The sequence below is a fragment of the Vidua chalybeata genome, chromosome 3, assembly GCF_026979565.1.
Source record: "Vidua chalybeata isolate OUT-0048 chromosome 3, bVidCha1 merged haplotype, whole genome shotgun sequence".
In the NCBI taxonomy this organism is placed as follows: Eukaryota; Metazoa; Chordata; class Aves; order Passeriformes; family Viduidae; genus Vidua; species Vidua chalybeata.
In genome coordinates this window covers 48088403-48111930 of record NC_071532.1, presented here as the reverse complement: position 1 = coordinate 48111930, position 23528 = coordinate 48088403, and the positions used below count along the sequence as shown (strand labels likewise).

The 23528-nt window shown below is 37.9% G+C and overlaps 1 protein-coding gene across 5 annotated transcripts in view; it reads left to right on the top strand.

Moving 5' to 3' along the window:
• Positions 1 to 23528, top strand: part of GRM1 (glutamate metabotropic receptor 1) — a 184738-nt gene that overhangs the window by 126977 nt on the left and 34233 nt on the right. For all 5 annotated transcript variants that reach the window (XR_008430133.1, XM_053938910.1, XM_053938911.1 and 2 more), the window contains exons 4-6: positions 10502 to 10748; positions 16487 to 16655; positions 18483 to 18609. Coding sequence is in view for 4 of the 5 variants with exons in the window: in XM_053938910.1 (XP_053794885.1) it covers positions 10502 to 10748; positions 16487 to 16655; positions 18483 to 18609 (543 nt within the window). In the remaining variant the exon portion in view is untranslated. The remainder of the gene's footprint in view (positions 1 to 10501; positions 10749 to 16486; positions 16656 to 18482; positions 18610 to 23528) is intronic.

The window sequence follows — 23528 nt, the reverse complement described above, 5'->3', positions numbered from 1 at the left end:
TAATCAGGGTGAACTTCCATAAGCCAGAATAGCTGAATATTGATTATTTTTATGATCTGCAAGTAGATGAAATATCTTTACAGCTTACTTGCTTCATGATGGAGTTAATTCCAAATGTTTTCATTAGAATGTGCACAAAAATGAATGTCCATAACTTTATTTCATTATGGCATTTTTAAGTATACTTCTGGTTTGGCACATGACTGCAGCCATGAAAACGATGGCACATAAATACAAAGGTCATGCTTCTTTTCAAACCATTTGTAGTGATGCTTACTTGGGAGTGTAAGATACAGGAAGTGATTTATTTCAAATAGGGGCAGTTATTTTCTTCTGTTTCCCAGTATATTAATTCCAAAGAACAGGAATTAAGGTAATAGCCAAAATGAGGAAATCAATAACTTCAAAATTTAGCATTTTTGGCAGGATTTTGTTATCTTGCTTCACTGTTGAACATTCTGTAAACTGTACTTCTCAAGCTGATTTCATTGAAGTGCACACACAAATATCATGGTTATTAATCTATTTTTTGTGCTTTGAAGTGGGCTGAGTATTTTTCACCTTGCACTGAGCTATACTTTGCAGATCCTTCAATTTTAATTTCATTAAAAACCAGTCTTCACTGCAGAACTATTTCATCAAAATCATTCCACTGAAAGCTAGGTACAAGGGGAAGCAATGCTAAAATATCCTGTCAGCTTTTAACAGTTCATAGCAATGAACGTGTACAGAAGGGGTTTCATATGCCAGCTTCCTCTCTTGTTTAGAGAGGAAGGAATCTCAGCATATCATCCTCATTGGGCCATAAATACTATATTTTTTTGTAAGTAAAATTTCTTATGAGGAATTTTAGTCTAGTGGGAAGAAACACAGACTTCAGGCCATGTCATCCCCTATAGAAGCTTTATTAGGCTGATGAGCTTCTGTCAAGCCATCTGCTCTAAGTGGGTTTCTCCAGACCTGCATTTAACAGCATGTCCCCCTGTACGTGAATTTGTGGAATTTCTCTGCTTATTACCTAGTTTCTTGCTCCTTTTCCTCTTGTTGTACATACTTTTGTGGACTTCTATACTTGCAACTTTTCAACTCTGTGATCAGATTCTTCAGCTCTCGGTGATAGGAGTTGTAAATGCATGGGAACAATCTCTGTAGATTACAAAACCTGTGGTGTTGGAGAGCTGCACCTTGCCAGGGGCAGTCTAATGAAGGAAGAGACAGCACTCTCCTGGGGCTCCTGGTATGCAGACAGATGTGCTGTTAGCATGGCCCTCAGGTGGCACACTATATTTTCCTTCAAGTCCTTTCTTTCACTGCTAAACAAAACCAGAGACAGAGTAGGAAATGCAGATTTATGGAGAAGGGGGAAAAGGAATTTTTTCTCCAACACAGCCTCCCACTCCAGTGATGCAGTTCTGACAGAGCCATGCTGGCAATTGCTGCAAAGGCTGGGGTTGCAGCATTGCACATCAGATATAAGTGCTTGTGAATATGTGATATCTCACCCAGACGTGCCCTGTCTTCTCAGCCCTGCATTGTCCTGTGGCATCAGGCATGCTCAGTCTTCACATTCACTTGAGGTTGCAGGCAGCCCTAGGAAGATGAGAGTCTTCTCATCCCTCCTTAGCTTCTGTGGGTCACAGAAAGGAGACTGACTGCTCTCCTGGACAAAGGCACATTAGAACACATCTTCATCATCTCCCTCAGAATAAGCACGAGTTATGTGCATTGTCACTTGTTGCTCCTCCTGGAGTCATATAGTTGTGTGAGAGTCTGAATGTCCATAGGAAGAGGCAGAAAAAGCAGATGGGGGAGCAAGCTTCAGACCGTCATATCTGTTTAGCAAAGTCTGCAGACTGGGAAATGAAGGAGGAGCTAGATCAGCTTCCTTCTGTTTTGCTTCCAAGTCATGTGGTGACTTCAGGCTTGGCATAGGGCTGGCAGCACTGCTGGGTCCCTTTTCTCCTGCCCTGTGCTTAGAGACTCTGACACTCGCTCTACATCTGATTAATGAGTGAGTCAGCAACTTGTACAGTCATTTTTCCTCACAGTGTTTCAGCTTCACTGTGGCACTGTTGTATTTGTGTATGCCAGACTTGTTCCAGAGTGCTTGACACTAAGCCCTTAAAGCCCTAATGTGCTTACATAATATGATATGGAGAACCAAGAAAGTAAATTTAATTAAATCTTTCCCCACTCCTTCTGACACACAGTGAGAGACAAAAGGAACTTCTTTATGAACACTGGGGAATAATGTGACATACAAAAGCAGCAAGGAAATTGGAGACACTGGTGGTGTATAGTACATATAAAATGGGTACATATAAAATGATGATCATCAAAGATTTAGGTGTTAGATATCTGAAATAAGGGAGAAACTGTACCTTGATGGCTGAATTCACATTCTGGTTGCTTTTAGCCATAGAGTTGACATCTGTAAAAGATATGCTGGTAAAAATAAATTTTAAAACCCCAAATCCTTTTAAATTCAATATCAACTTTATTTCAAGAGAAGAAATTTCATCAGTGATTTGACTATCTTTGCTAGTTATAAAAAATAACCCTCTCCATACAAATACTACTGCAATTACCATCATGTTAATGCCTTAGAGAATTCTAGTGTAAAGTTTTGAGGAGCTTTTGCTGAACACCCAGCTTTCAAATGGTTGTTTCTATTCTCTTCTCTCTAGTTTTGTACAAGAATAGAACTACAGTAATCCCAATTAAAAAACAACATTCACCAGATGTAACAAAGCAGTAGTATCTGAGAGTCTCATAGATTTTACCATGCTCAGAAAGAAAATAGCAGGGTGTCTCAACTGGTAACTGTAATTGTATCCTAGCTTTTCAGGGAAAAATACATCAAATGTAATTGCATGAATTGAATCTCTTTGCTTGGGGAAAGAAAAACCATTTGAAGAATGGAAGCAAAACCTTTCTGATTTAATGATATCCTGTAAACAAGTCTGAAACCCCATGAACTTCATTTATTGCTTCATGAGTACTGTAAGATGTCAAATGTTTATCAGCATGTTTCAAAATCTGGTGTAGAACCCACATATTGTAAGATATTCTTTCCCTCTAACCTCTCCTGTGAAAGCTCCTCTCTTGCCAAAAGGTGGAGAAACTTGCAGTTCTAGATAGAGAAATGCATTGCTTCCTATGGAGTGGCAACATGATGCTCAGGGGAACATTAAGGAAAGATCTTTTCTTCTATAACAATACTACATCCTTCCTCAGCCTTCCTAACAAATACAGGAGCTCCGTCCAGACAAACAAATAATTCACATACAATGGGAACTGAGTTACGTGTTTCATCTTGTATCTTTTTGATAGTTCTATCCTCCATGTACAGGATCCCTGTAAGGGATCTCTCCTCTCTTTCACTGTATTTAGCTGCCTCTTGGACTTGCCTCCCTGCTGCAAAGATACAGACATCAAAGTGAAAAGTAAAGTAGTAACCATTGCACATATCCTGTTCTGTTTGAAAATAGTATAGTAACTTGTTTTCTGGGAACAGAAACCATAAAAGAAACAATAATTTACCATGATGGGATCATTTGTTGTAGATTGAATAAAATATTTATTGGGGCCTGTCGGGTGGCAGCTCTCTGGTCAGAGAGAGAAAGCTAGATAAGCTTTCCCATGAGTCAGCCTGGGAAGCTTTAGGGAGCTGGAGAGAAAGAATTTTCAATCTGCACCTGGTGTCTTGTAATAAGCAGTTTTGCCCATAAAGTTGTTTACCAAAGGGTGGCTTCTTAATTAGCCAATGGTGATGGTGTTTTAATTAAAGGACCGATCAGGTCCACCTGTAGTGAACTAGAGTATAAAAAGCAATGGGGTCTTAATAAAGTGGACTTAGCCTTCTGAATGCCTTGGGAGTTTGTGGTGGTCATGACTCAACAGTGACAGTGTCTGTGAGAAATTTTTTCAGCCTATCAATTCTTTGTCATGAAAATTGTAAATTTTTTTTAAATTGAGAATGAAGCAAAATGTCATTTTTTTCTGAACATCTTTTGGATTAGAAAATATGTTCCCCCCAGATAATTTTTCCACAAATTGTTGGTGGTCACATTATAGCTTGCACATTGAGACAGCCCATGACAAGTGGAACCTGTGCCCTTGATCCACAGTTGTTTGTTCTAGTCACTAAATAATATTTCCTGGCCTCTTCCTCATAGGTAGTCAGCTACAGCTTGAAATGCCTTGGAAAGCAGGCAGTTACACAGGAAAATAAAACTTCAGGAATTCTTGTTACTGTATATTTGATTGTGGGCTAGAAGAAGTTTTTGGATGTTTTCATATAGAATAAATGACTTGTTGCCTGTGACTTGTTTTTGGACATAGTGCATACAGTAGCATGAAGAAAAGTTCACTTTTTACCCTTAAGATGTGCAGATTTCATTCAGCCATACAATATCAATGAACAGAATGTATTTTTTATCAAAAAGGTCATATGAAGAGAAAAAACCAAAAGATGCACAGGTTTTAAACACACCATCGTTGTACTTATCACATCTAGAGAAATTATAACATCTGTTACTCATTTTGAAATGCCTTGAAGTGAAATTTGTTAAATAATTTTGTTGTTATCTTTGAAGTTAGATAATGTATAAAGCTGTTACATATAGAATATAAGAGGGAGTGAACTGGCAATGTTTCTAAAACATCTGAATCAATAATGGCAAATGAGTTAAAACAAATGAAACCCTTTGCAAAGATATTTTATACAATCATAGTTTGGCATTGTTGTTAGAGGATTAGCCATTATTGAATATTCCCATGTGTGGAAAGATAAGCCAGGGAAGAAGAACAGAGACCTTTGGCTGGAACTCAGGGAGAAAAAGGAGAGTTTATGCCATTTGAGTGAAGGGGCAACCAACTCAGCAGGACTATGAGGATTTCATGAGGTTATGCAAGGAGAAAATTAGAAGGGCCAAAGCCCAATTAGAATACAATCTGGCTACTGTCATAAAAGATATTAAAGGCTTTTTTGGTGGACTTGGTATCGGAAATCAGGTGACCTCTAACGGGAAGAAATGATGATGTCTGGCTTCAGATCAGAAGGCTGAAGGATAGCTTTATTAAAACTATACTATATTACATTAATTATACTATTTAAAGAGATACTATACTATTCTACATACTTCTTACTTACCTATCTAAGCAACAAACTCCTGACTCTCTGCTGAGAGTCCGAGACACAACTGGATCCAATTGGTCATTGAACCCAAACAACCTTCACCAGAATCCAATCAAGCAGTCACTTCAGGTAAACAATCTCCATACCAAATTCCACATGGGGAAAACAAAGATTGTTTTCTCTTCTTCTCTCTGTGCTTCTCCTGAGAGACAGAATTATGTCTCTCTGTCCAGAGACTGTGAATGTCACAGACTTGGCAATGTCAGGTTAAGGGTTGGACTCAATGATCTTAAAAGTCTTTCTGAACCTAAATTATTTATAGTTTTAAATAAAATTAAATTTTTTTTCAAGGAATTGGTGACAAAACAGAAATGTAGACTTTGTTACATTTTCTCTCCTATGTGTACAAAGATAAAACCATAATTAAATATTTAAGTATCTAACTAAAATGGTTCCAACTTTCCTAAGTAGCCAAATATCCTAAAATTTTTCAAAAATCACCATTAACAAATTTGTTCATCACCATTAATGTGCCATTTAGTTTCCAGAATAACCTTTAATTCTTAACTTTAGGGACTCAGATTTAAAATGACTGGTCAGTTCAAAATGACTTTCTGCCCTGCTCTTTGAAGATCGTATGACACAAATTTGTTATGGTCAAAGTTTGTCAGGTATTCTCTAGCATGAGACAGTGTAAGATATGTGGCTTCCGGTGTTTTCCAAGGACATGCTATGACACTAGCACCTCTCTACACAAACCTGCACAGAGGAAGGTGAGCAAATTTTCTCAGAGCCACTGGAGGTTCTTTTGTTTCATTGGAGTTCTTTAATTTCAGATCCATTGGGCCTGACCAGAGTTAAAGCAGATTGTTAACGGCTTTGTTCAAATAGCTCCAGCTGCTGACAGGGCTGGAAGCCTTTGCCACCTCTGTAGGAAGCCTCTTCCAGTATTTGGCCACCCTGTTGTAATAGCAGTGTATGTTGGGGCTGAAGGGGAGGATAAGGAACCTGCCTGCACAATTTGTCCAATGCATATGGACATTCTCTATGAGCCTGGGTACTGCTCTACCAGTTCACACCTGTCATTTTTTGGGGGGAGCCCTCTTTACTCCCTGGCATATGCAACCTACGTATGGGAGACTTTTTTATTTTATTTCATTTTCCCAATAAAATTTTGCCCCAATTGCCCTTCCAGATTTTTGGGTTTTTTTTTCATAAATTAGCATTCATATTCAATGCAATCATCACCCAAGCTGTACATTACAACAAGCAATAATCTCATTTGGCCTCCCCATGAAGCATAGCAGTCCTGTAAAGGACCACTTCATACCTCTGTCAGGACCATCAGAAATTAAGATAGTTTTTATGACAGCTGGTAACTTTTTATTTCACCCTAAATATTCAGCAGATGACCATGGCAAATCATAAAACTGTCTGCCTATTCCAGTTGAAATATTATCCTTTATAACAATTTTGCTGAACAGATTTTGGCTTTTTAAGCTAATCAAGAGTCATCTATGAACAGACTGTGTTCTTTATCAAATGTCTGTCTGTGTTTGCTCAAAATTTGCCAACTGGCTAGATTCCCCAACCAAAATGTTTTTACATTTATTTCCATCACAAATTCCCTCATGACCTAATCTTTCTGAGGACTGCAAACGAGTAATACTTGGTGCTGAGTTTTATATTGACTATGAAGAGACATCTCCTATCTTTATTTTTACATGACAGTTAACTCATCTTTCCATAATTCCAATAGCACATTTTTTCTTTATTTCAGTTTTTCAAGTGGGCTTTGCAAAATACACTCTCTGTTCTCAAGAGCACTGTTAGTTCCACACTGACTTCACAGCAAAAGCACTAAACTAAATTCATGGCTGCTTCACAGTCACATCCTTCTAAGGACTTAGCTGAAACTTTAATGGAAAAATTAACAGTGAGTTTCATGAAAATTTGGACTCTTTTCTCTTCCTGCTTTCCACCAGTACTGCAGTATCACTTTTAACACTATTGGGAGCATTTTTCAGTTGTGTGCAGCCAGGATGTGGTGTTTGGTTTTTTTGTTGGGTTTTGTTTGTTGTTTTTTTTCTTCTTTTCCTTTCTGGTCAGTAGTGTATACGTGTTAGTAGTGTGTACGTGCCCTCATCTTCTAAGATTTACTGACAGAAACAGACTAAAATCAAAACTGTGATAAAAAAAAAGACCCAGACTACTGAGAAGCTGTTAAATTATTAAAGGAAGATTTGCATTACATCCAATAGAAAATTAAGTATGATATTTAGGACACTTGAATTCTTCAAGGTCATCCAAAAATTAATGGTCTAATTTGAGTGACTTCAATTAATCCAGTATTCACATTACTTATGACTTACAGGGTTTTTTTTTTTTGCTTAGTGAAAGCTAAGGTCTCTAAAATTTAACAAAAAGGGAAGAAAGCTAACAAAATATTTTCCTATTGGTCTTTGTAGATCAATATTTTCTTCCAAGGGCTGAGAAACAAAGAAAAAATTTAAAATTTCACTGTTCAGAGGTCTGTTTTGCTCATTGTTGCATTTCAAAGACTTACTGAGGAAAATTACAACTTTATAGAGACAACACATGACAAATATAGTAATACTTTTGCATTTATTAAAAACTTGCTATGAAAACTTAATTAAACATTGTTTTGTCTCTGGATGAACACAATTACATAATTTCTTTTGTTTTAAAAACCCACATATCTCTTACTGATTGTCTTAAGTGAATTTTAGAAATTCAAATGCATAAGTGTATCAATAACTTATAATGATGAAAATGAAATAGAGTGAATTCTGACTCTAGGAAGCTAAATTTAGGGAAAACATGACTTGTCATTCTGGATTTACTGGAAAATACCTTATTTACATAAAAGGATTTTTATATTACTGATCAGGAGACAATTCATTCAGACAATTCACATGTTGCTTTCCACTACAAAACAATTATTTTTATAGGTGACATTAAGGTAGTCATCTCTGTAGTGTGGGACTATATGCTTGCAACCTTAATTTAAGTATTCATTCCAAAATAGTCAAAAGCAAATCCTTCAACCATCAAATATTTATTCTCTTTGGAGGTACACATATTATATTAAAATATGATAATCTAAAGCATGTTTTGCTGAGTGAATACATGGAAATGGCCTCTTTTTAAACATTGGTAAATCCTGTTACATTTTGTTTTCTACCACCATCACCTGCATGGAGGCTTGCCTCAGGAAACACATGGATGCTATCCTTATCTCCTGCAAGCATTACTGATGTTTATGCGTCTTTTTTTAACTAATTCAAAAAACTGAGGAAGGTCGGAGATAAACTTTCATGTAGAAAAGGGTAGATAGTGAGTGCTGTGCATTATCTGCTTTTTGTGATCTCGTCCACAACCTGCTGCTTAGAAGCTTCACAAGAGGAATGCCGTGCCAAGCCCAGGTTCTTTCTCTGTCTCATTCACTTAGAGACTGAGAACAATTTCATTTTCTAGCTACAGGAAGGCAGAATTAGTGATAAATCCACAGTGTGCTAGTCCTATGGGACTGATCAGCTGATAAAGCACTCCGACAGATACTTTATTGAGACTGTATAGTAGCATATACAGGCATACAGATGTCAAGGCTATGCTGTACATAAGTGAGGGTGCACAAGCACTGGCATGCTCTCTGCTTCCCTGGGTGACTGTTCTGTCATCTAGCATACAAGGTTTTTTATTCTTTCTGTGTTTCTCCACATGAATCTGAGTGGTGTTCATTTCATATGATTTGAATGGGAGCTGTGAACCTTTTCTCACAAAGAAAGTGGCAGATCCATTGCCTCTGGAAAGAATTTTTTTCTGCTTTCTTTCAAGCTGCTCCTTGCTTGGTGGTATGGTAGTGAGGACCACATGAACTCATTCAGTCAGATTATGCTATAGTCACAAAGCTTTTTAAATTCACCATCATGTCTGTTTGCTCTGTTAAGCTCATCTGGAAAATAGTTACTGAGGCAAAATTTTCTTGCTCAGCTGCAATGCAACCTAGGGAAAGCAAGACAGACATCCCTGCATTTGGGATCTCTGCTGTCCTGTGAATTCCCAGCTGAAGTTTCTGAGTTTTAGGGCAAGAAAACTGAGAAGATCTACCAAATCAGAGCCTTTTCCAATAATAAATGTAAGGACAGTCTTCATGGTTTGATTTGAAAGCTATATCATAGCTACATTAGGGTAAGGAATTATTTTTTAACTTGAAAGTTTTGGTGAACTTGCAGATTTTTGCCTCATTTCATCGTATTAAAATGACAAACATCGTCTCCAGCCTGGATTCGAGAAGTGTGAGTTAACACCTAGTCTCTCACACATCCTACTTCCCTGTGCACACAAGGTGTTCCTGAGACAAAATAACAGAGACTGGATTACAATTGCCTGTTAAACATCGAGTAACATGGGAGGCCTGCAGATAAAAGCAACTTGCAGTTGGAGCATTTTGTGATTGAATGACTCAAGGGAAAAAAACAAAACAAGGAGGTTTCTCACTTCCAGCTGCCTCAGGACCCTGTAGCACAGGTCTGCAGTGCCTTGGGGTCGGCGCTGGCGGTGCTCTGAAGCAGCTCAGCTGGCAGAAGGCAAGCAGGGAGCAGCCCAGGACCCAGCAGGGTCTGATGTGAAGTGCTGCCGAAAACAACACCCTCTGACAGTGCCCGCCCAGCTGCAGATCAGAGGGAAAACCTGTGTGTAGAAAACCTCTACTGCCACGTTGTTTCTGGTCAGAGGAAGGAGACTTCGGTGTGTGCTCAGGCTGCAGTTACACAAAAACTCAGTGTTATAAACTTTGGCTGATTTCTGTAGCAATCCCATACTGGCATACCTAGTACCACTTTTAGCTAAAATGATAACTTGAGAAGTGATGCTGATTTGCATTGTTTAGTTATTAACACTGAAAGGGACATTGCTATCTTGACCCTCAAAAACATGAGATTAAAAAGAACCCTTCAAATGTAACAAAAACACCATTTTTTCAAGGAAATTACTTTAAAATTGTTTCAATGGAAATTTATCATCTTGATTAACCTTCCCTAAAATATATAACATTGTGGAATGACAAGGAAAAATTAAAAAACACAACAAATGAAAAATGACAACTTGATTAAACAGGTGCTTTCTCATGAAGCATTTCACTTTTAATGAATTCAAGATTTCTGGGGTGGTGGTGGGCAAGTGTTTTATTTATTTAAAATCCCTGACTGACACCTTGCTTATGCCTCTAAAGCTTTATAAAAGAAAGAATGAAATCCCTTTTTATATATAATTGTTTATTCATAATTTCATGTCATTTCATCTTTCTTTATAATAACACTTTTTTTCTTACCATTGTAGGCAATGAGAGCTTAGAAGAAAATTATGTGCAGGACAGTAAAATGGGATTTGTCATCAATGCAATATACGCTATGGCTTATGGGCTACAAAACATGCATCATTCCCTTTGCCCTGGACATGTTGGACTGTGTGATGCTATGAAGCCAATTGATGGCAGCAAGCTCCTGGAGTTCCTCCTCAAATCCTCATTCATTGGTGTTTCTGGAGAAGAAGTTTGGTTTGATGAAAAGGGAGATGCCCCTGGAAGGTAAAGAGGTTTCATCTCAACTATTAAACCAGAGGGTGGGAAGTGGGAATGTTACTGTGTTTGGTGATGTAGATTTCTTTGGCTCTTTTTTCTGAAAAGTAAAGCACAGACCAGTCTTGCCAACAGCCAGGAATAACACTGGTATAACAGGAATACACATGGTATCTTATATTGGGACAGGAACTACAGTAGAGCTCATAAATTTCTAGTGCTACAGGAGATGACAAATCTTGTAACTCACAGACTTCTGGTGTGCAAGGTACTATTGGGTCTCAGTACCAGGGTTTTAGTATATATAAAGCCTAATACAAATGATTGGAATTTAATGAAGAATTTACTGGACATGGTTTTGAATAGAAGACTGTAGAGCTCATCCTTTCACAAGTGGAGCTCTGCTGAAACCTTGCCAGAGATTATTAAGTGTTGACTACTAAGATCCTTTATGATCTCCTTAATTTGTTTCACTCCAAATAGAACCAGATCAGTTCCAGAATTTAAAGATAGGTCTGTGTAGAGTAGAACAAATAATAAGGGGGGTTTTGGCAGAATTTTCTGTGTTTCACTCATTTGGGGTCTGGCCCCAGCTGCGGCAGCTGCTATTGTTTAGCACCCTCAGCAGACACAGGATGTACCCAAGCAGTGGGTAAGGCAGCACCTTTGTGGACTTGGATGTTACCTTTGTTTCTCTTATGGGAGTGAAGTGACAGGGATCTTTCCTTTCATTTAGTTTGGTGGGTTCTATTTTAACACAGGGATTTTTTTTTTGTTTCTTTTTTTCTTTCTTATAAATACATTTAATTCAGCTGCTGAACTACAAAGTCCATTATTAATTGAAACCTACCCAGGGATTGCTTCACTGAAGTTTGTTTTCCTACTGAGTTGTTAAAGTGCTATAAAAGGCTCTCTCACTCCATCTTTGGGCTTATTGCATAAGTGCATCTAGTGCCAACACCACACAAAGGGAGGGCCCTGGAGCAAACAAGAGTTTTCATATCTTTTCATGCCTCCATTGAGTATTCATAAGACACAGTGTTCTTAAAGCAACTCTTCTATGACTAGGTTTTATTGGCAAAACTGGCCAATGTTTTGTCATTTTCTAGATTATTATGGTTTTTTCTACTGTCATATTTAAACAGTATATACATTTAAACAGTTTGTTACATTTAATTAGTAACAAACAGCTAGTCAGTTTGATCTTGTTGAGCGTTGACTTCAGGATTTTTATAGTCAAAGATACAGATCAGTTGAGGTTAGGCTTTGAAAGTAAAGCAAGCAAATCCCTTACATTTGAACACATACTTATCGACACAAATGCACAAATCAAGTCTTTGCACATATAATTTAGATAATACAGAGAAATTACTGCTTAGTGTAGCTTTATGTTTTTTGCACACTATTTGTGTCCATAAAAACATTACTCCCGCTTTGCATATGCTGCATTTTCTGTCTGTTAGCTATTTAATTTGATGTTTAGATGTAATTTTCCAATTTTAGCCTAATTCTTATTTATTATTTTGTCACCCAAGAGCATTTCCACAACTCTCATCAGTACCAAGCATAAAATTATATTGAACAGCTGCTGAATTTAAAACATAAGAGAGTTTATATCAGGATATTCCTCTGAGTATGTCAGAATGATAGAATTTATTCCATCCATCATTTTGGTCTATAGCAAGGTTCATTTTTCTTGATTCCCTGGCCTGCTTAGAATTTGGTAGGTTATTTTAGGTAGGGAGTTTTTTTGTTATTAATCCTCATTTATATTTTCACAGTTGGAGCTAGCAAGTTTGGGCAAATACAATTAACCTGTTTTGTTACTCATTCTGTAATCCTTGCATCAATCTGTGGGTCATTTATGATGTGGGCAATATAGTATATGATACTATAGTATATAATATATGTGTGTATATGAACTGTGATCTACACAGTCTGTCAGAACCTTGTATGGCAGCAGCAGTTTAACAGAATCGTCTGTAGCTTCAGAGTGGCTGTAGTGCTTCCACAGCTTCATGTGGAAAGTCTCTTTGTGCATCAGTGAGCAGACCATAACACTGTGTCAATACCCAAGAGTTTTTGTACCTCAGCAAAATGGAAAGATAAACACCACATACAACACCTAAACATAGCAAAGTCATCCTGCTATGAAATTTCTTTATTTTTTGGCTTTTCTATGCAAGTGCAAGAATGTCACACAAATGCGTAAAACATTTTTAGATATCTTGTCCTCAAATCATGTGAACAAATCAACTTTGCAAGGTAGAATAATATTCCTCTTAGAAGGCAGCAAGCTTTTTCATAATTTTCAAAATCTGTGAGGTTCTTTGAGCAATTGATTCCCACGAAATCCTGATTGTCATCATCATGAGCAGAGCAGATTGAGTTGCCTGTAGTTATGTTTGTCTGACACTCCCATTATCTCCTGTTTTGAAACCCGTACAGCTTCATGAAACCTTAACCATTTTTTTAGACACAACTCTTTTTCTATCTCAGGCTCAATTCATGGTTTCAAGGTTTTTATCAAAATGAGATTGGAAAACACAAAGTATGTAGCCAAAGGTGTATTTCTTCTGTGAAGAATCATTTCTTTGAATATATCTTCTGCAGAAATACGAAGGAAACTTTTATTGGAATGGCACAAATGCAGTAATTTAGCTGACTGCACTGCCTCTGGGAAAAAATGACATGGATGTAACTCTGGAAACTCAGCTGTATGTACTCACTATACCATCATTAAGAACATGGTGGTAAATTTGCTGCACTTTTTATTTTCATTGAGTAGCTCCCATTTCCTTTCTCTGTAGCAATCATATCACTCAAATTTCCATAAATGGCTAGAGAAGATGTGAAGTATGCAATAGTCAACACAACATTCTTCTCTGGGATACAGATGTATCTTTTTAGCTCTCGTCTATTCTAGGTAATTGCCTCCTTTTACCTTGTGGTTGGTATGAAGAACCTTACCTCTCTAGAACAAACAATTTGTATAGACCTCTGACCATAAAACACTTCGTGACAACAGGCAAGAGAACTTTCAGCCCCTACAATGAACCTTTGATATGTGGAGAAATGCTGAGGTTCACAAACTAAGAGAAAAATTTCACCTAACATTTCATCTTAACTAAACTTGGATTTAGAACCATGTAAGTCTATTTAGTTCAAAATTTCCAATAGTTGTTCAGGCTTCAGTCATGACAACACTATGTACTTCAGTTGCTTTGAGTAAATAATCAAATTTTGCCTTATGCAAAACCTTCAAACTTGCATGTAAACAATTTTTTTTTTTCAAATATGCATTTTTGTTTTGGAGTTTGGATTCATGGGTGCTTATTTCGTCCATTTACATTGCTATATTATTTGCATTCCATTGCTCAGCATCGCTCTTTTCCCTCCTGTCTTCCAGGATAGCAAACATCAGTATCAGTCAGGTGTTATGGTTATGGAAAAAGGTAACTTCAGCTATCTCAGATTAACTAGAGTAAGAGTGTGCCTGTGACCATCTGACTTATATTCTGGCTTGCCTTACAAGTACCTTGTTCATAAGACACCACCTACTGGGTCGCATAATTTCCCAATATACCAGAGAGCTTGCTCTCATGTTAAAAGAAGGATTAATTTTCTTACCCACTGAATGTTTTAATGGCTTATTTAAATGCTGCCATGTGTGTGTGAAATACAACTGCCTTCAAGAAGTCTCACTCTCTGAGAGCTTCACAACTCTTGTCAAACCCTCTTCTTTTGGGGTCATAATTTTTAGCACGGACCCAGCCCAAAATTGTTAGAAGTTGTACATACATAAGCAAGGGGATGGGAGGAGGTATTCCAGCAGTGAATTTGTCTTTGCTTGAAGCACAGATTTTTCATGAAGAAAAAGAAGGAAAGGATAAAGAACTTTAGCACATCTCCGTATACCCAGTGTATTTGCTAGACCACAATTTTCCACTTAAATTCAAGCTGTAAAATATCAAAGCTGCAAACATTTTACTACAACTTGTCATAACGCAAGACTGTGTAAGAGCTTTTAATCTACATACTTTATTCTTTGACAGGTAACCTATAGGAAAGGGAATAGTATTACAAGAACACAGAAGAAACTCTTAATTGATACTGCATTAATGTCACTCTGTGCCTTATGATGCATTTTTGTAAAAATGAAAAAAGTATGTGGGCTCAAAAATTCCATTAAGGGAATGTGAGGTTTTAGTAATCTTTTATTCCCCTTCCTGAATTAATTTTCCATCCCAGAGTAACTGATTTTGTGTCAGTCTAATAAAAGGTCAAACTAAAATCCAAGTACATTTTCCTTGCTAGGAAGAGGCATGTACATTTCTGCTCAGCTATACTCCTGTCTGTTGAGTATCCATTATGAAATGCCTGACTCTCACTGCTTCTTGCTATCCTGATTCTTCACAAGCCTGGAAAACACATTTGTTTTTTTAGGCACTTCCTTTAGAAAAACTGGGATATGAGAAGTAATTGTTCCCTAATGAATTTGAGAAGCAATGCCTTGATTAGTGACCAATTCCCAACCAGTGGAGCTGCCTCCTGCTTGGAGCTCCATTGAACTCAGTGGCAGGGGTCCTTTTCACACATGATTCAGTGGAGCTCTGCAGTGGCAATGGCATTATCTGAGCATGCATATTTGGAAAACTGAGGTCTAATTACACCTGTAAATATGCATTTCTCTAAATAATTTTTAACTAAGACTTAGTTAAGAAAATGACTCTGCTCTACTCTAGACAATAATTCTAGCACCCATTATAAACGAAACATTTTTTTTCTCCAGAGACTGAGACAATCCAGTACAGAAGAGCAAGGCAGTGAATCCCAGGCTTGGAAAATATGATGCTTTGTTATTTTCAGCTCTAATGCTGATTTCTTGTTCTCAATGCTCTTTCTCTTGTCATTCATTAAACAAAGTCCTTCCCCTACTCATCTTAAGAGACCAGGCTGTGGATTTAGCCTCTTGTGTGGTTCTTCCTCTCTGTACACACTCCAACATTCATTCTTCCATTCTTGCTTATTTCTAAGAATCAAGCTACATTCTGTGGGTAAGAGAATGAATATAATAATTATCAGTAAGGGATGTACACATATCAGATCCAGCACATTGAAGGCAATGGGGTAGGCTGGATGTTAATTGTTGCAGCATAAAAATGCTCCCCTTACTTTATTCTTGGGAAGTGCACTCCTCCTTGCCTAGGGTGAGGAAGTAAATGTTGTGACTGAGGTGCTAACTTTTCCTGACAGAATCACTGGGCTGCATAATACGAATGGTCGAACTTAGAACTTACAGCTAACTTATGGCAAACCGGTTTGGTTGGTTTGAGCATTTCTGCTTAAGAGCTCCCAGCAAGGATGTGTTACAACCAGCCCGCATGGAGACACCAAGTGAAGGTTAAAAAAGTTTTGACAAATTATTTGAAAACACAGCATCCAGCCATTGCCTACATGTGCATCTTCAGCAGAGTTTACTGTCTTCGATGCGCAGTTCTTCCTGGACACACAACTTTTTACCCACAGTTTTATGCAAGCAAGGCAGGCAATCAGCAATTGTATGCCAATCAGAGCTGACACTTCCTGTCATTCTGCTGCAAATCCTAAAGGATTTTGGGCTTTTATGAAACCCAAGTCCCTGGTATTATGGGATAACATGAATATTTAGAGGCAGAGGATGAAGAGCAAGGTAAATTTTTGTCCTTTATGTTGCAGGACAGTGACTCATTGTTTCTTCCTTGCAGATATGACATCATGAACCTACAGTACATAGAGCCCAACCGCTACGACTATGTCCTTGTTGGGACCTGGCATGAGGGCGTGCTCAACATTGATGACTACAGGATTCAGATGAATAAGAGCGGAATGGTCCGATCCGTGTGCAGCGAGCCTTGCCTGAAGGGCCAGATTAAGGTGTGCCTCAGACACTTACCTTCTGTTATAGAAATATGAATATCCAGTCAGTGTTTTTCCCTAAACTCAAGCATGCTCCTTTCAAGCCAATGGGTAGGACTTCCTTTCCTACCCATTGGCTTGAAATGATAGAAAGACTCCTAGATTAATATCTTTTTTAAACGACCGTATATACAGGCCTATGTTTTCTAAAATTACCCTTTGTAGGGATGCAGAATTTTCTAGTGTGACAGAATTTGAGTTTCACCTTATGTGAGAAAGATTTTCACTTAGTCATTGCCTACAACATTCAGTGGCTGTGATTCACTTGGGGGCTGATCTTGAAAATATTGTGACCCACAGGAGTCCAGTATTTTGTTCCAGCAGTTACACCTGCAAGGAAAAGTTGAAAAAAAAAACCCGAACAAACCCCACGCCTATTTATATCTCATGTTCACAACAGGACGAATGGAAACACAAATGAAATCACTGTGTTTACCAAACGGTAGCACTCGCATCAGACTACAAATAATTTGCTACCAGTCATGTCTGGATAACATAACAACATGTTTCACCACTATCAAAATAGCATGGATGCATTAAGTTTAAAATGGCAAGAAGTCCATTCAGGAAAATCTCCTTAGAGTAGACCTTCCTTTCTATTTTCATTTAATAAGCACATTTGCAGCTTTTTATTTCTGTATTGCTACTCTAAGCAATAAGCAACTGATGATTTGGCAAAGGCACAGTGACACACTCCAGCATCTTGGAGGAGAAACATTATTGGTATTTACCACCCTCCAAAACATCTTTTCCCTGTTTTTGAGATTATGCAGTTTGTGTATGTGTGTATATGTAAACACTATGCATACAAAATGCCAGCTTCAGCTTTCATTGAAGTCTATTGGACTCTTTCCACAGACTGCATGAGGAAATGTTAACAAAAAAAAAAAAAAGCCCATGAAGCCAGTATTCAATAAAACAAACGTCTTGAATTTCACTACTGTACTTATCTCTGCATATAGATGGATAGGAAGACCTGGAAAGAAAGGCTGGATTCCTCCTTCCTGGCAAACAAGGCCAGAGTCGTTGTCAGAACCCTTGGAGCCAGAGATATCCTTAATCTTCCTTTCAGCCTCAGGGTAATGAAACTAGGAATCAAGACAAGGAAATAATCTTTTCAGCATTGAATCATTACATTTAGCAACCCTCATAGCAAAGAAAGAAAGTTTTCAGGGACATTTGTCCCTAAAAGAGCTGTTCCGAAGTGTGAGATTGGTCACTTAATTTTTTTTCTGCTAAAGATCAATAGATCCTTTTAGCAGGATGTTTTGTAATTTGTTCTCATTTTAATTTCTATTTAGACCTGTGTAATGAGCCCCAAAGTGACTTCCACATAAATTGGAATGTATGTGTATGTGAATGTGCTTGTGTGTACATGTATATATATATGTATATGCATGAATTACTCTAGGTTCTAAACTCTGACTTTGTTTACTGCTTTTTACTATGCAATAGATATTAAGTGTATGCTGAGCTGCTTGTCCTGACCTCTGCTATCTCACAGATTAAACCTCAAATTTGATTGAAAATATGACATTTGTATTTTTAACTCTTGCCAAAACAAAATAAAATTGTCCCCACAGGTTATCCTTGAAATCCTAAGTACAAATTAGGATCAATAAAAAATCATGATTGGTGTTTTCTAGCTGTTTGAAGTGTGCCATACACAGGAATCCTATCATGCTTCAAACAGTGTATTGTGTTCTCTGTTTGCTGGGGGTGGTAGTGTGTGCCTCTTTGTTGTCTGATAGAGGATCAGAACCGAGGATGTATTTTGTATTGCAGGTGATCAGGAAGGGAGAAGTGAGCTGCTGCTGGATTTGCACTGCTTGCAAGGAGAATGAATTTGTTCAGGATGAATTCACATGTAAAGCCTGTGAGCTTGGCTGGTGGCCAAATGCTGACCTGACAGGTAGGCATGTGTCCCTCCAAACACATTCTTTTTCAACAGGGCACAAGGAGAGTGCTGTGTGCTGGACAATAAGATGGCAGCATACAGAGATATTAAAGGTACGTATTTGGACACACATTCCAGGCAGTTTAGGGTGACTGTCTTTCAGCTTAGTGCAACAGCAGAGACAATAAAGACAGCAAAATTTCTGCCAAGAAGAAATGTTATAGTCTGTCTGTTCCTTTCCTTCATTTAGCACAAGTATTAATAAAGCTGTTAAGAATGCTAATGAACTCAGCAGCATTTGCTGCAATTTAGCAGTGACTATCACAAGAGTTCAGTGCATTCTTGTCATATTGATTTGATACTCTTTTCTGATCATTTTACCATGCAATTAGTAGCACTTTATCTGGGATTTCAGGACTTCAGTAACTGATTACTAGAATCTTGTTTTGTATAAAGATCATTCTCACTGGACCCACCAGCAAGAGGAATTTTAACAAAATCCTGAGAAAAGCTGGAGTCTGGAAAGAGTTAGACTTGGTCTCCCTTGTGTGTATGCCTTGGATGAGTTGCATGCTTTGGCATCCTTCTGTTTATTTTTTACCAACTTCCACATCTGCTCTGGGCTTTGCAGAAACCACTACCCCCCCAAATAAATATAGCTACAACACATTGAAAAGCATCACCCTGACCTTAACATTTGCTTTGTATCACTGTGAAAGACTAGAGGCACCTCTGCCTCATGTCACCTCTGGAAATCTTGGATGCCAGCATTCATCAGGGCATTATTCCTAGTCAGAGAAACAATCTGAACACCTAGCCAAAGATCAAATGTGCAACTTAATGCATCTTTGTCCTTTACCATGACTAGCTGACAGTGAGATGTTGCTGCAACTTTTAGCACATAGACAAAATCCCCAAAATTCAATAATTTCTTCTATGAGATACTTCAAGCTAGTAACTGAAGCCAAATGAGCTCTCAGAGCATGTATTTTGAGAGGGAAAGCTAGCCACCTCTCCAGGTAAAAATACACTATCAGTCACAAGAGACTGGGAAATGTGACCCATTGTCTGTCTTGGTTTTCCGTGGAAAAAAAGTTATGGTCGTGTCCCAGATGTGTGTGTAAACGTCAATATTCCATACCTCCCACTCCCACCACGCTGCCCTGCCCCTGCTCTGGCTTGCAGCTAAACTGACAAATAGATTTGTCAGGATACAGAAATCTCAGTGATCATTCAGACCCTTCAAGTTCCACGTCAGTGGGTTGCAGGGAGAGGAGTGAATGAAAAATACATTTTGTAAGGGGCCAAATCATGGAAACACATCTGGTATTAATAGAAACCAAAAAATCCACAGAACCTTACATAAATGTCCTGACTATTTGAAAAGCCCATATATTTAATTCCTGCTGCTAGGACACCAGCATCTGCTAATTTTAAAGCAGATATCCATACACAAACAGGTTTCGCTGGTCTTGGAGGTTCACAGAATTGTTTGTATCTTCTCTTCAGGGAAGAAAAAAGGATTTATTGATTAAAAAGAAGTCAGAACAAAAACCTGGTGAGAGATCAATATGCACTTGAGAGAATACGGTTCAGTGCTACCAGCTGCTCAGAGTAGCTCAAAAGGGGTCACGTCAAAAAGACAGGCACTGCTGAAAAGAGTTGCAGAAAGAATCAGTGCTGGAAAAAATCTCCAGGGCATGTTGCAATCTATTAACTTTTAATGAAATCAGTAGATGACCTGCTGATTTGTGTTTCTTCTCAGCAAGGAGACTGGACTGCTGCTGTTCTAAAATCACAGTAACATCAGCCAAATGACAGCATAGCCATCGACTTATTTCCTAGAGAACATTGAAATGGCAGTCTGCTCCTGCACAGCTTCTTCAGTCTGTCTTATTGAAGAAAAGCCCTGCTTTTTTTAACCCCTAAAATTGATTTACTTGAACTATACTACAAAGTACAAAGCTGTGAAAGGAAGCTGATGCCATCCTAATCTTTAGAAGAAGGGGATTTATCTAGATAAATTCTGTCTCTTGAACTTTGTGGGAGTCGCCATTGGTATTGATTTAATTTGGAACTCTCCTTTCTTGCCAGGACTCCTATCAAATGTGTTTTTATAGCTTGATTTTATGTGTTGTATTCATAGCCTGACAGTCATAGCATCTAGACACAGACAGTAACATCTCACAGTGCAGATTGTTTTTCCCTGTGCATTAAATCTTAAATGCTAAACATGTATGTGATTTTAGACTCATTTTCCATCACAGATGGAGGCTCTAAAATCCTTAAAAAATCCTTATCCTTTTAAGAAATGTGAAGCACATACTAACCTATTTCGTAAGACATACTTTTCAAGGTGCTCATTTTCTCCATTTGAAATCAGTCTCTGTGGCTCAGCAACCATTTCCTGACATTTTAATTTTATTTTTAAATGTACACAATTTTTTTTTCGATTGCTTCCCTTAAATATGAAATCAGTGAAATGGATTCAGCAGGATTTCTCACCACAGATGATGAAAACCTGACCTGAGAAATAGTCACTAAAGCCAGTACCTTAGGCCTTGTGCCAAAAGAAATCTTTCATAGTACCAGAATATAAGATAAGATGGATGAATTTCAAGCTAGTAAACTTAGTTTACATAAATCATCTTAAATAAGCAATAAAATGAGATAGGGTAGGAAGTTTTATAGTCTTATGAAAAGAATCATAAGGTTTTGGGGCCATCAGTTACTTGGGATGTGTTACTGACCTCAGAAAACATCATAGATCCTCTTTTTATTCTTGCACTATGAATATAGTAATAAAAAATTTGATTAGCCTTCTGATCTTGGAAATTACAGTTAAAATGCAGGAAAATAGTACATGAAAACTACCAGACAGCTTATCCCAGAAAATTTTAACTGTGAAGCTTTTGCTCTGATTTTTTGAGGCTTGGTTTAGTGGCTGAGGGGGCATTTTTGTTTTGTTTTGATTTGTTTTGTAAATGCATGCACAATTTCCCGAGTATTCTCCCCCAGTCTCAATGGGGTTTCAGAGCCCACTTTCTCCTAGCTGGGAAATGAGCCACCTTCACAGGTGCTGACAACCAACAACTGTTAGCTGGTAATAAGCAGCATAGGGAATCTTTTGCAGTTTGTACAATATGTGGTTCTTGGGCTTGCTGGTGCACAGGAATTACACTGGTTTAATGAAACATTTCTAAGCAAATCTTACACAGGATAAGCTTAAAGCAAATGATAGGCTTAACTGCCATGTTGGATCTGGGTTAAGCCCCTGAAAATATAGTTTAAAATAGAATAATGTGAGTATGTCTTGATGTTGTTAAGCTTAAAGTCCATATTGAAACTTAACCCTTCCAACAACCACTGACCAGATTCTTGTATGAGAAGAGCTTCACTTGTATTAATCAATGAGCAGGAGCTTCTGATCCTTAGTCTTTTATTAAATCATAGAGGAGCCAGCTTCCAATCAGGGCTGCTGAGGCAGATGGCCAAAGGTTCACACTTCTAATAAAGAGCTTTTCCTTCCTATTTCACCACAAAAGTATTGATTAGGAGTACGGGTGTCCTATCTGAGTCTTGAACAGACCATATTGAGGGAAATAATTTTCTTTATAAAATTTTCTCTTTGTTTTATAATATTTTCTTTATAAAATAAGACCTCTGATAGCCACTGCTATAATTTCTATTGTTTTCCACATTACAGGCATGTGTAACAACAACACCAGTAGTTAAGTCAGCTTGGAGACAAAGAGTACAGAATTTTAAGACCTTCTTTCAGTTCACATGACATTGGCAGACATTAAAAGTTCAAGCAGAAATTTTCCATGTCAGGTCTTTGCCTTGGGCTGATTTCTTTTTTTTTCTTTTTAAATTTAAACAAAAACCATTTTTTTTCTCCCGTTTCTCAAAATGAGATTACAGTAAAACTGTTTAGCCCTGATCTATACCTTGTCTTACTTCTCAATTATTTGGAAGGAAGGACTTTACATTACAGTACGGGTATCTACATTATGGTAGAGGTATCTGTTGATAGTTTCTGTCATCATGTGGAAGATGCATATAAATTAGGCAAAACTGTGGAACTCAGAAGCTTTTAGGTCATAGATGGTTTCTGCAAATACACTCCACATTGATGAGGAAGGGACTAAGCACAAGTTTTGCTCATCACAACTTCAAGGCCCTTGTTAAGATCTAGCAGCAAAAATGAGAGGAAAAATGCTTCTCTCACAAGCTTGATGACATTACCATCTTTTCCCTGTTCTTTTCAGCCATGTCCAACAACTCAGATAGGCAGAGTTCATGAGCAGCCAGTCCAGGATCAGAAAAGCTGGATCAGCAGTTTGTAGTGAAGACATCTGAGTGGAGAGGTGGCTAAAAATACTGAATTGTAAGGTGAACTGAGACAGGGATGGTGAGGGACTGGGAGGAAAGATGCTTGAGAGGTGGGGGAAAGGCAAAAAAAGGTGAGTTGTGTCCAAGGGAAACTGGAGGAGGACGGAAACAAGAACTAGAAGGGGCCATGGATACTTCACTTGGGATAAAGAAACATGTTAAAACCATTTTGGAACTATTAAGTCAAGAACAGAAACTAGAAAATGCCATAATGAAAGATGTCCATAACAGCTTCGCAACTATAACCTCTTATTAACACAAAGGATTTTATTTTCTCTGTAGTGTTTATTGCTGGTATTACTTCTTCAGCACAGTGAGGAAGATATCCAGAGACTCCTTTAACTTGAGTGTGGGAGACAGCAGTTAAGTACTGTATTAACAGACACCCGTATGTTTGCACGTCTGTACTAGTCAGAAAGGGAAGTCTTTCCAGTTTTTTTCTGAAGGCATGAATGTTCTGTGGGTTTGACTCTTCCAAGAGAATTAAATTATATTATTTAGAGGGAAAACAATGAGCAGAGGGTTTGACAAAATAAGAA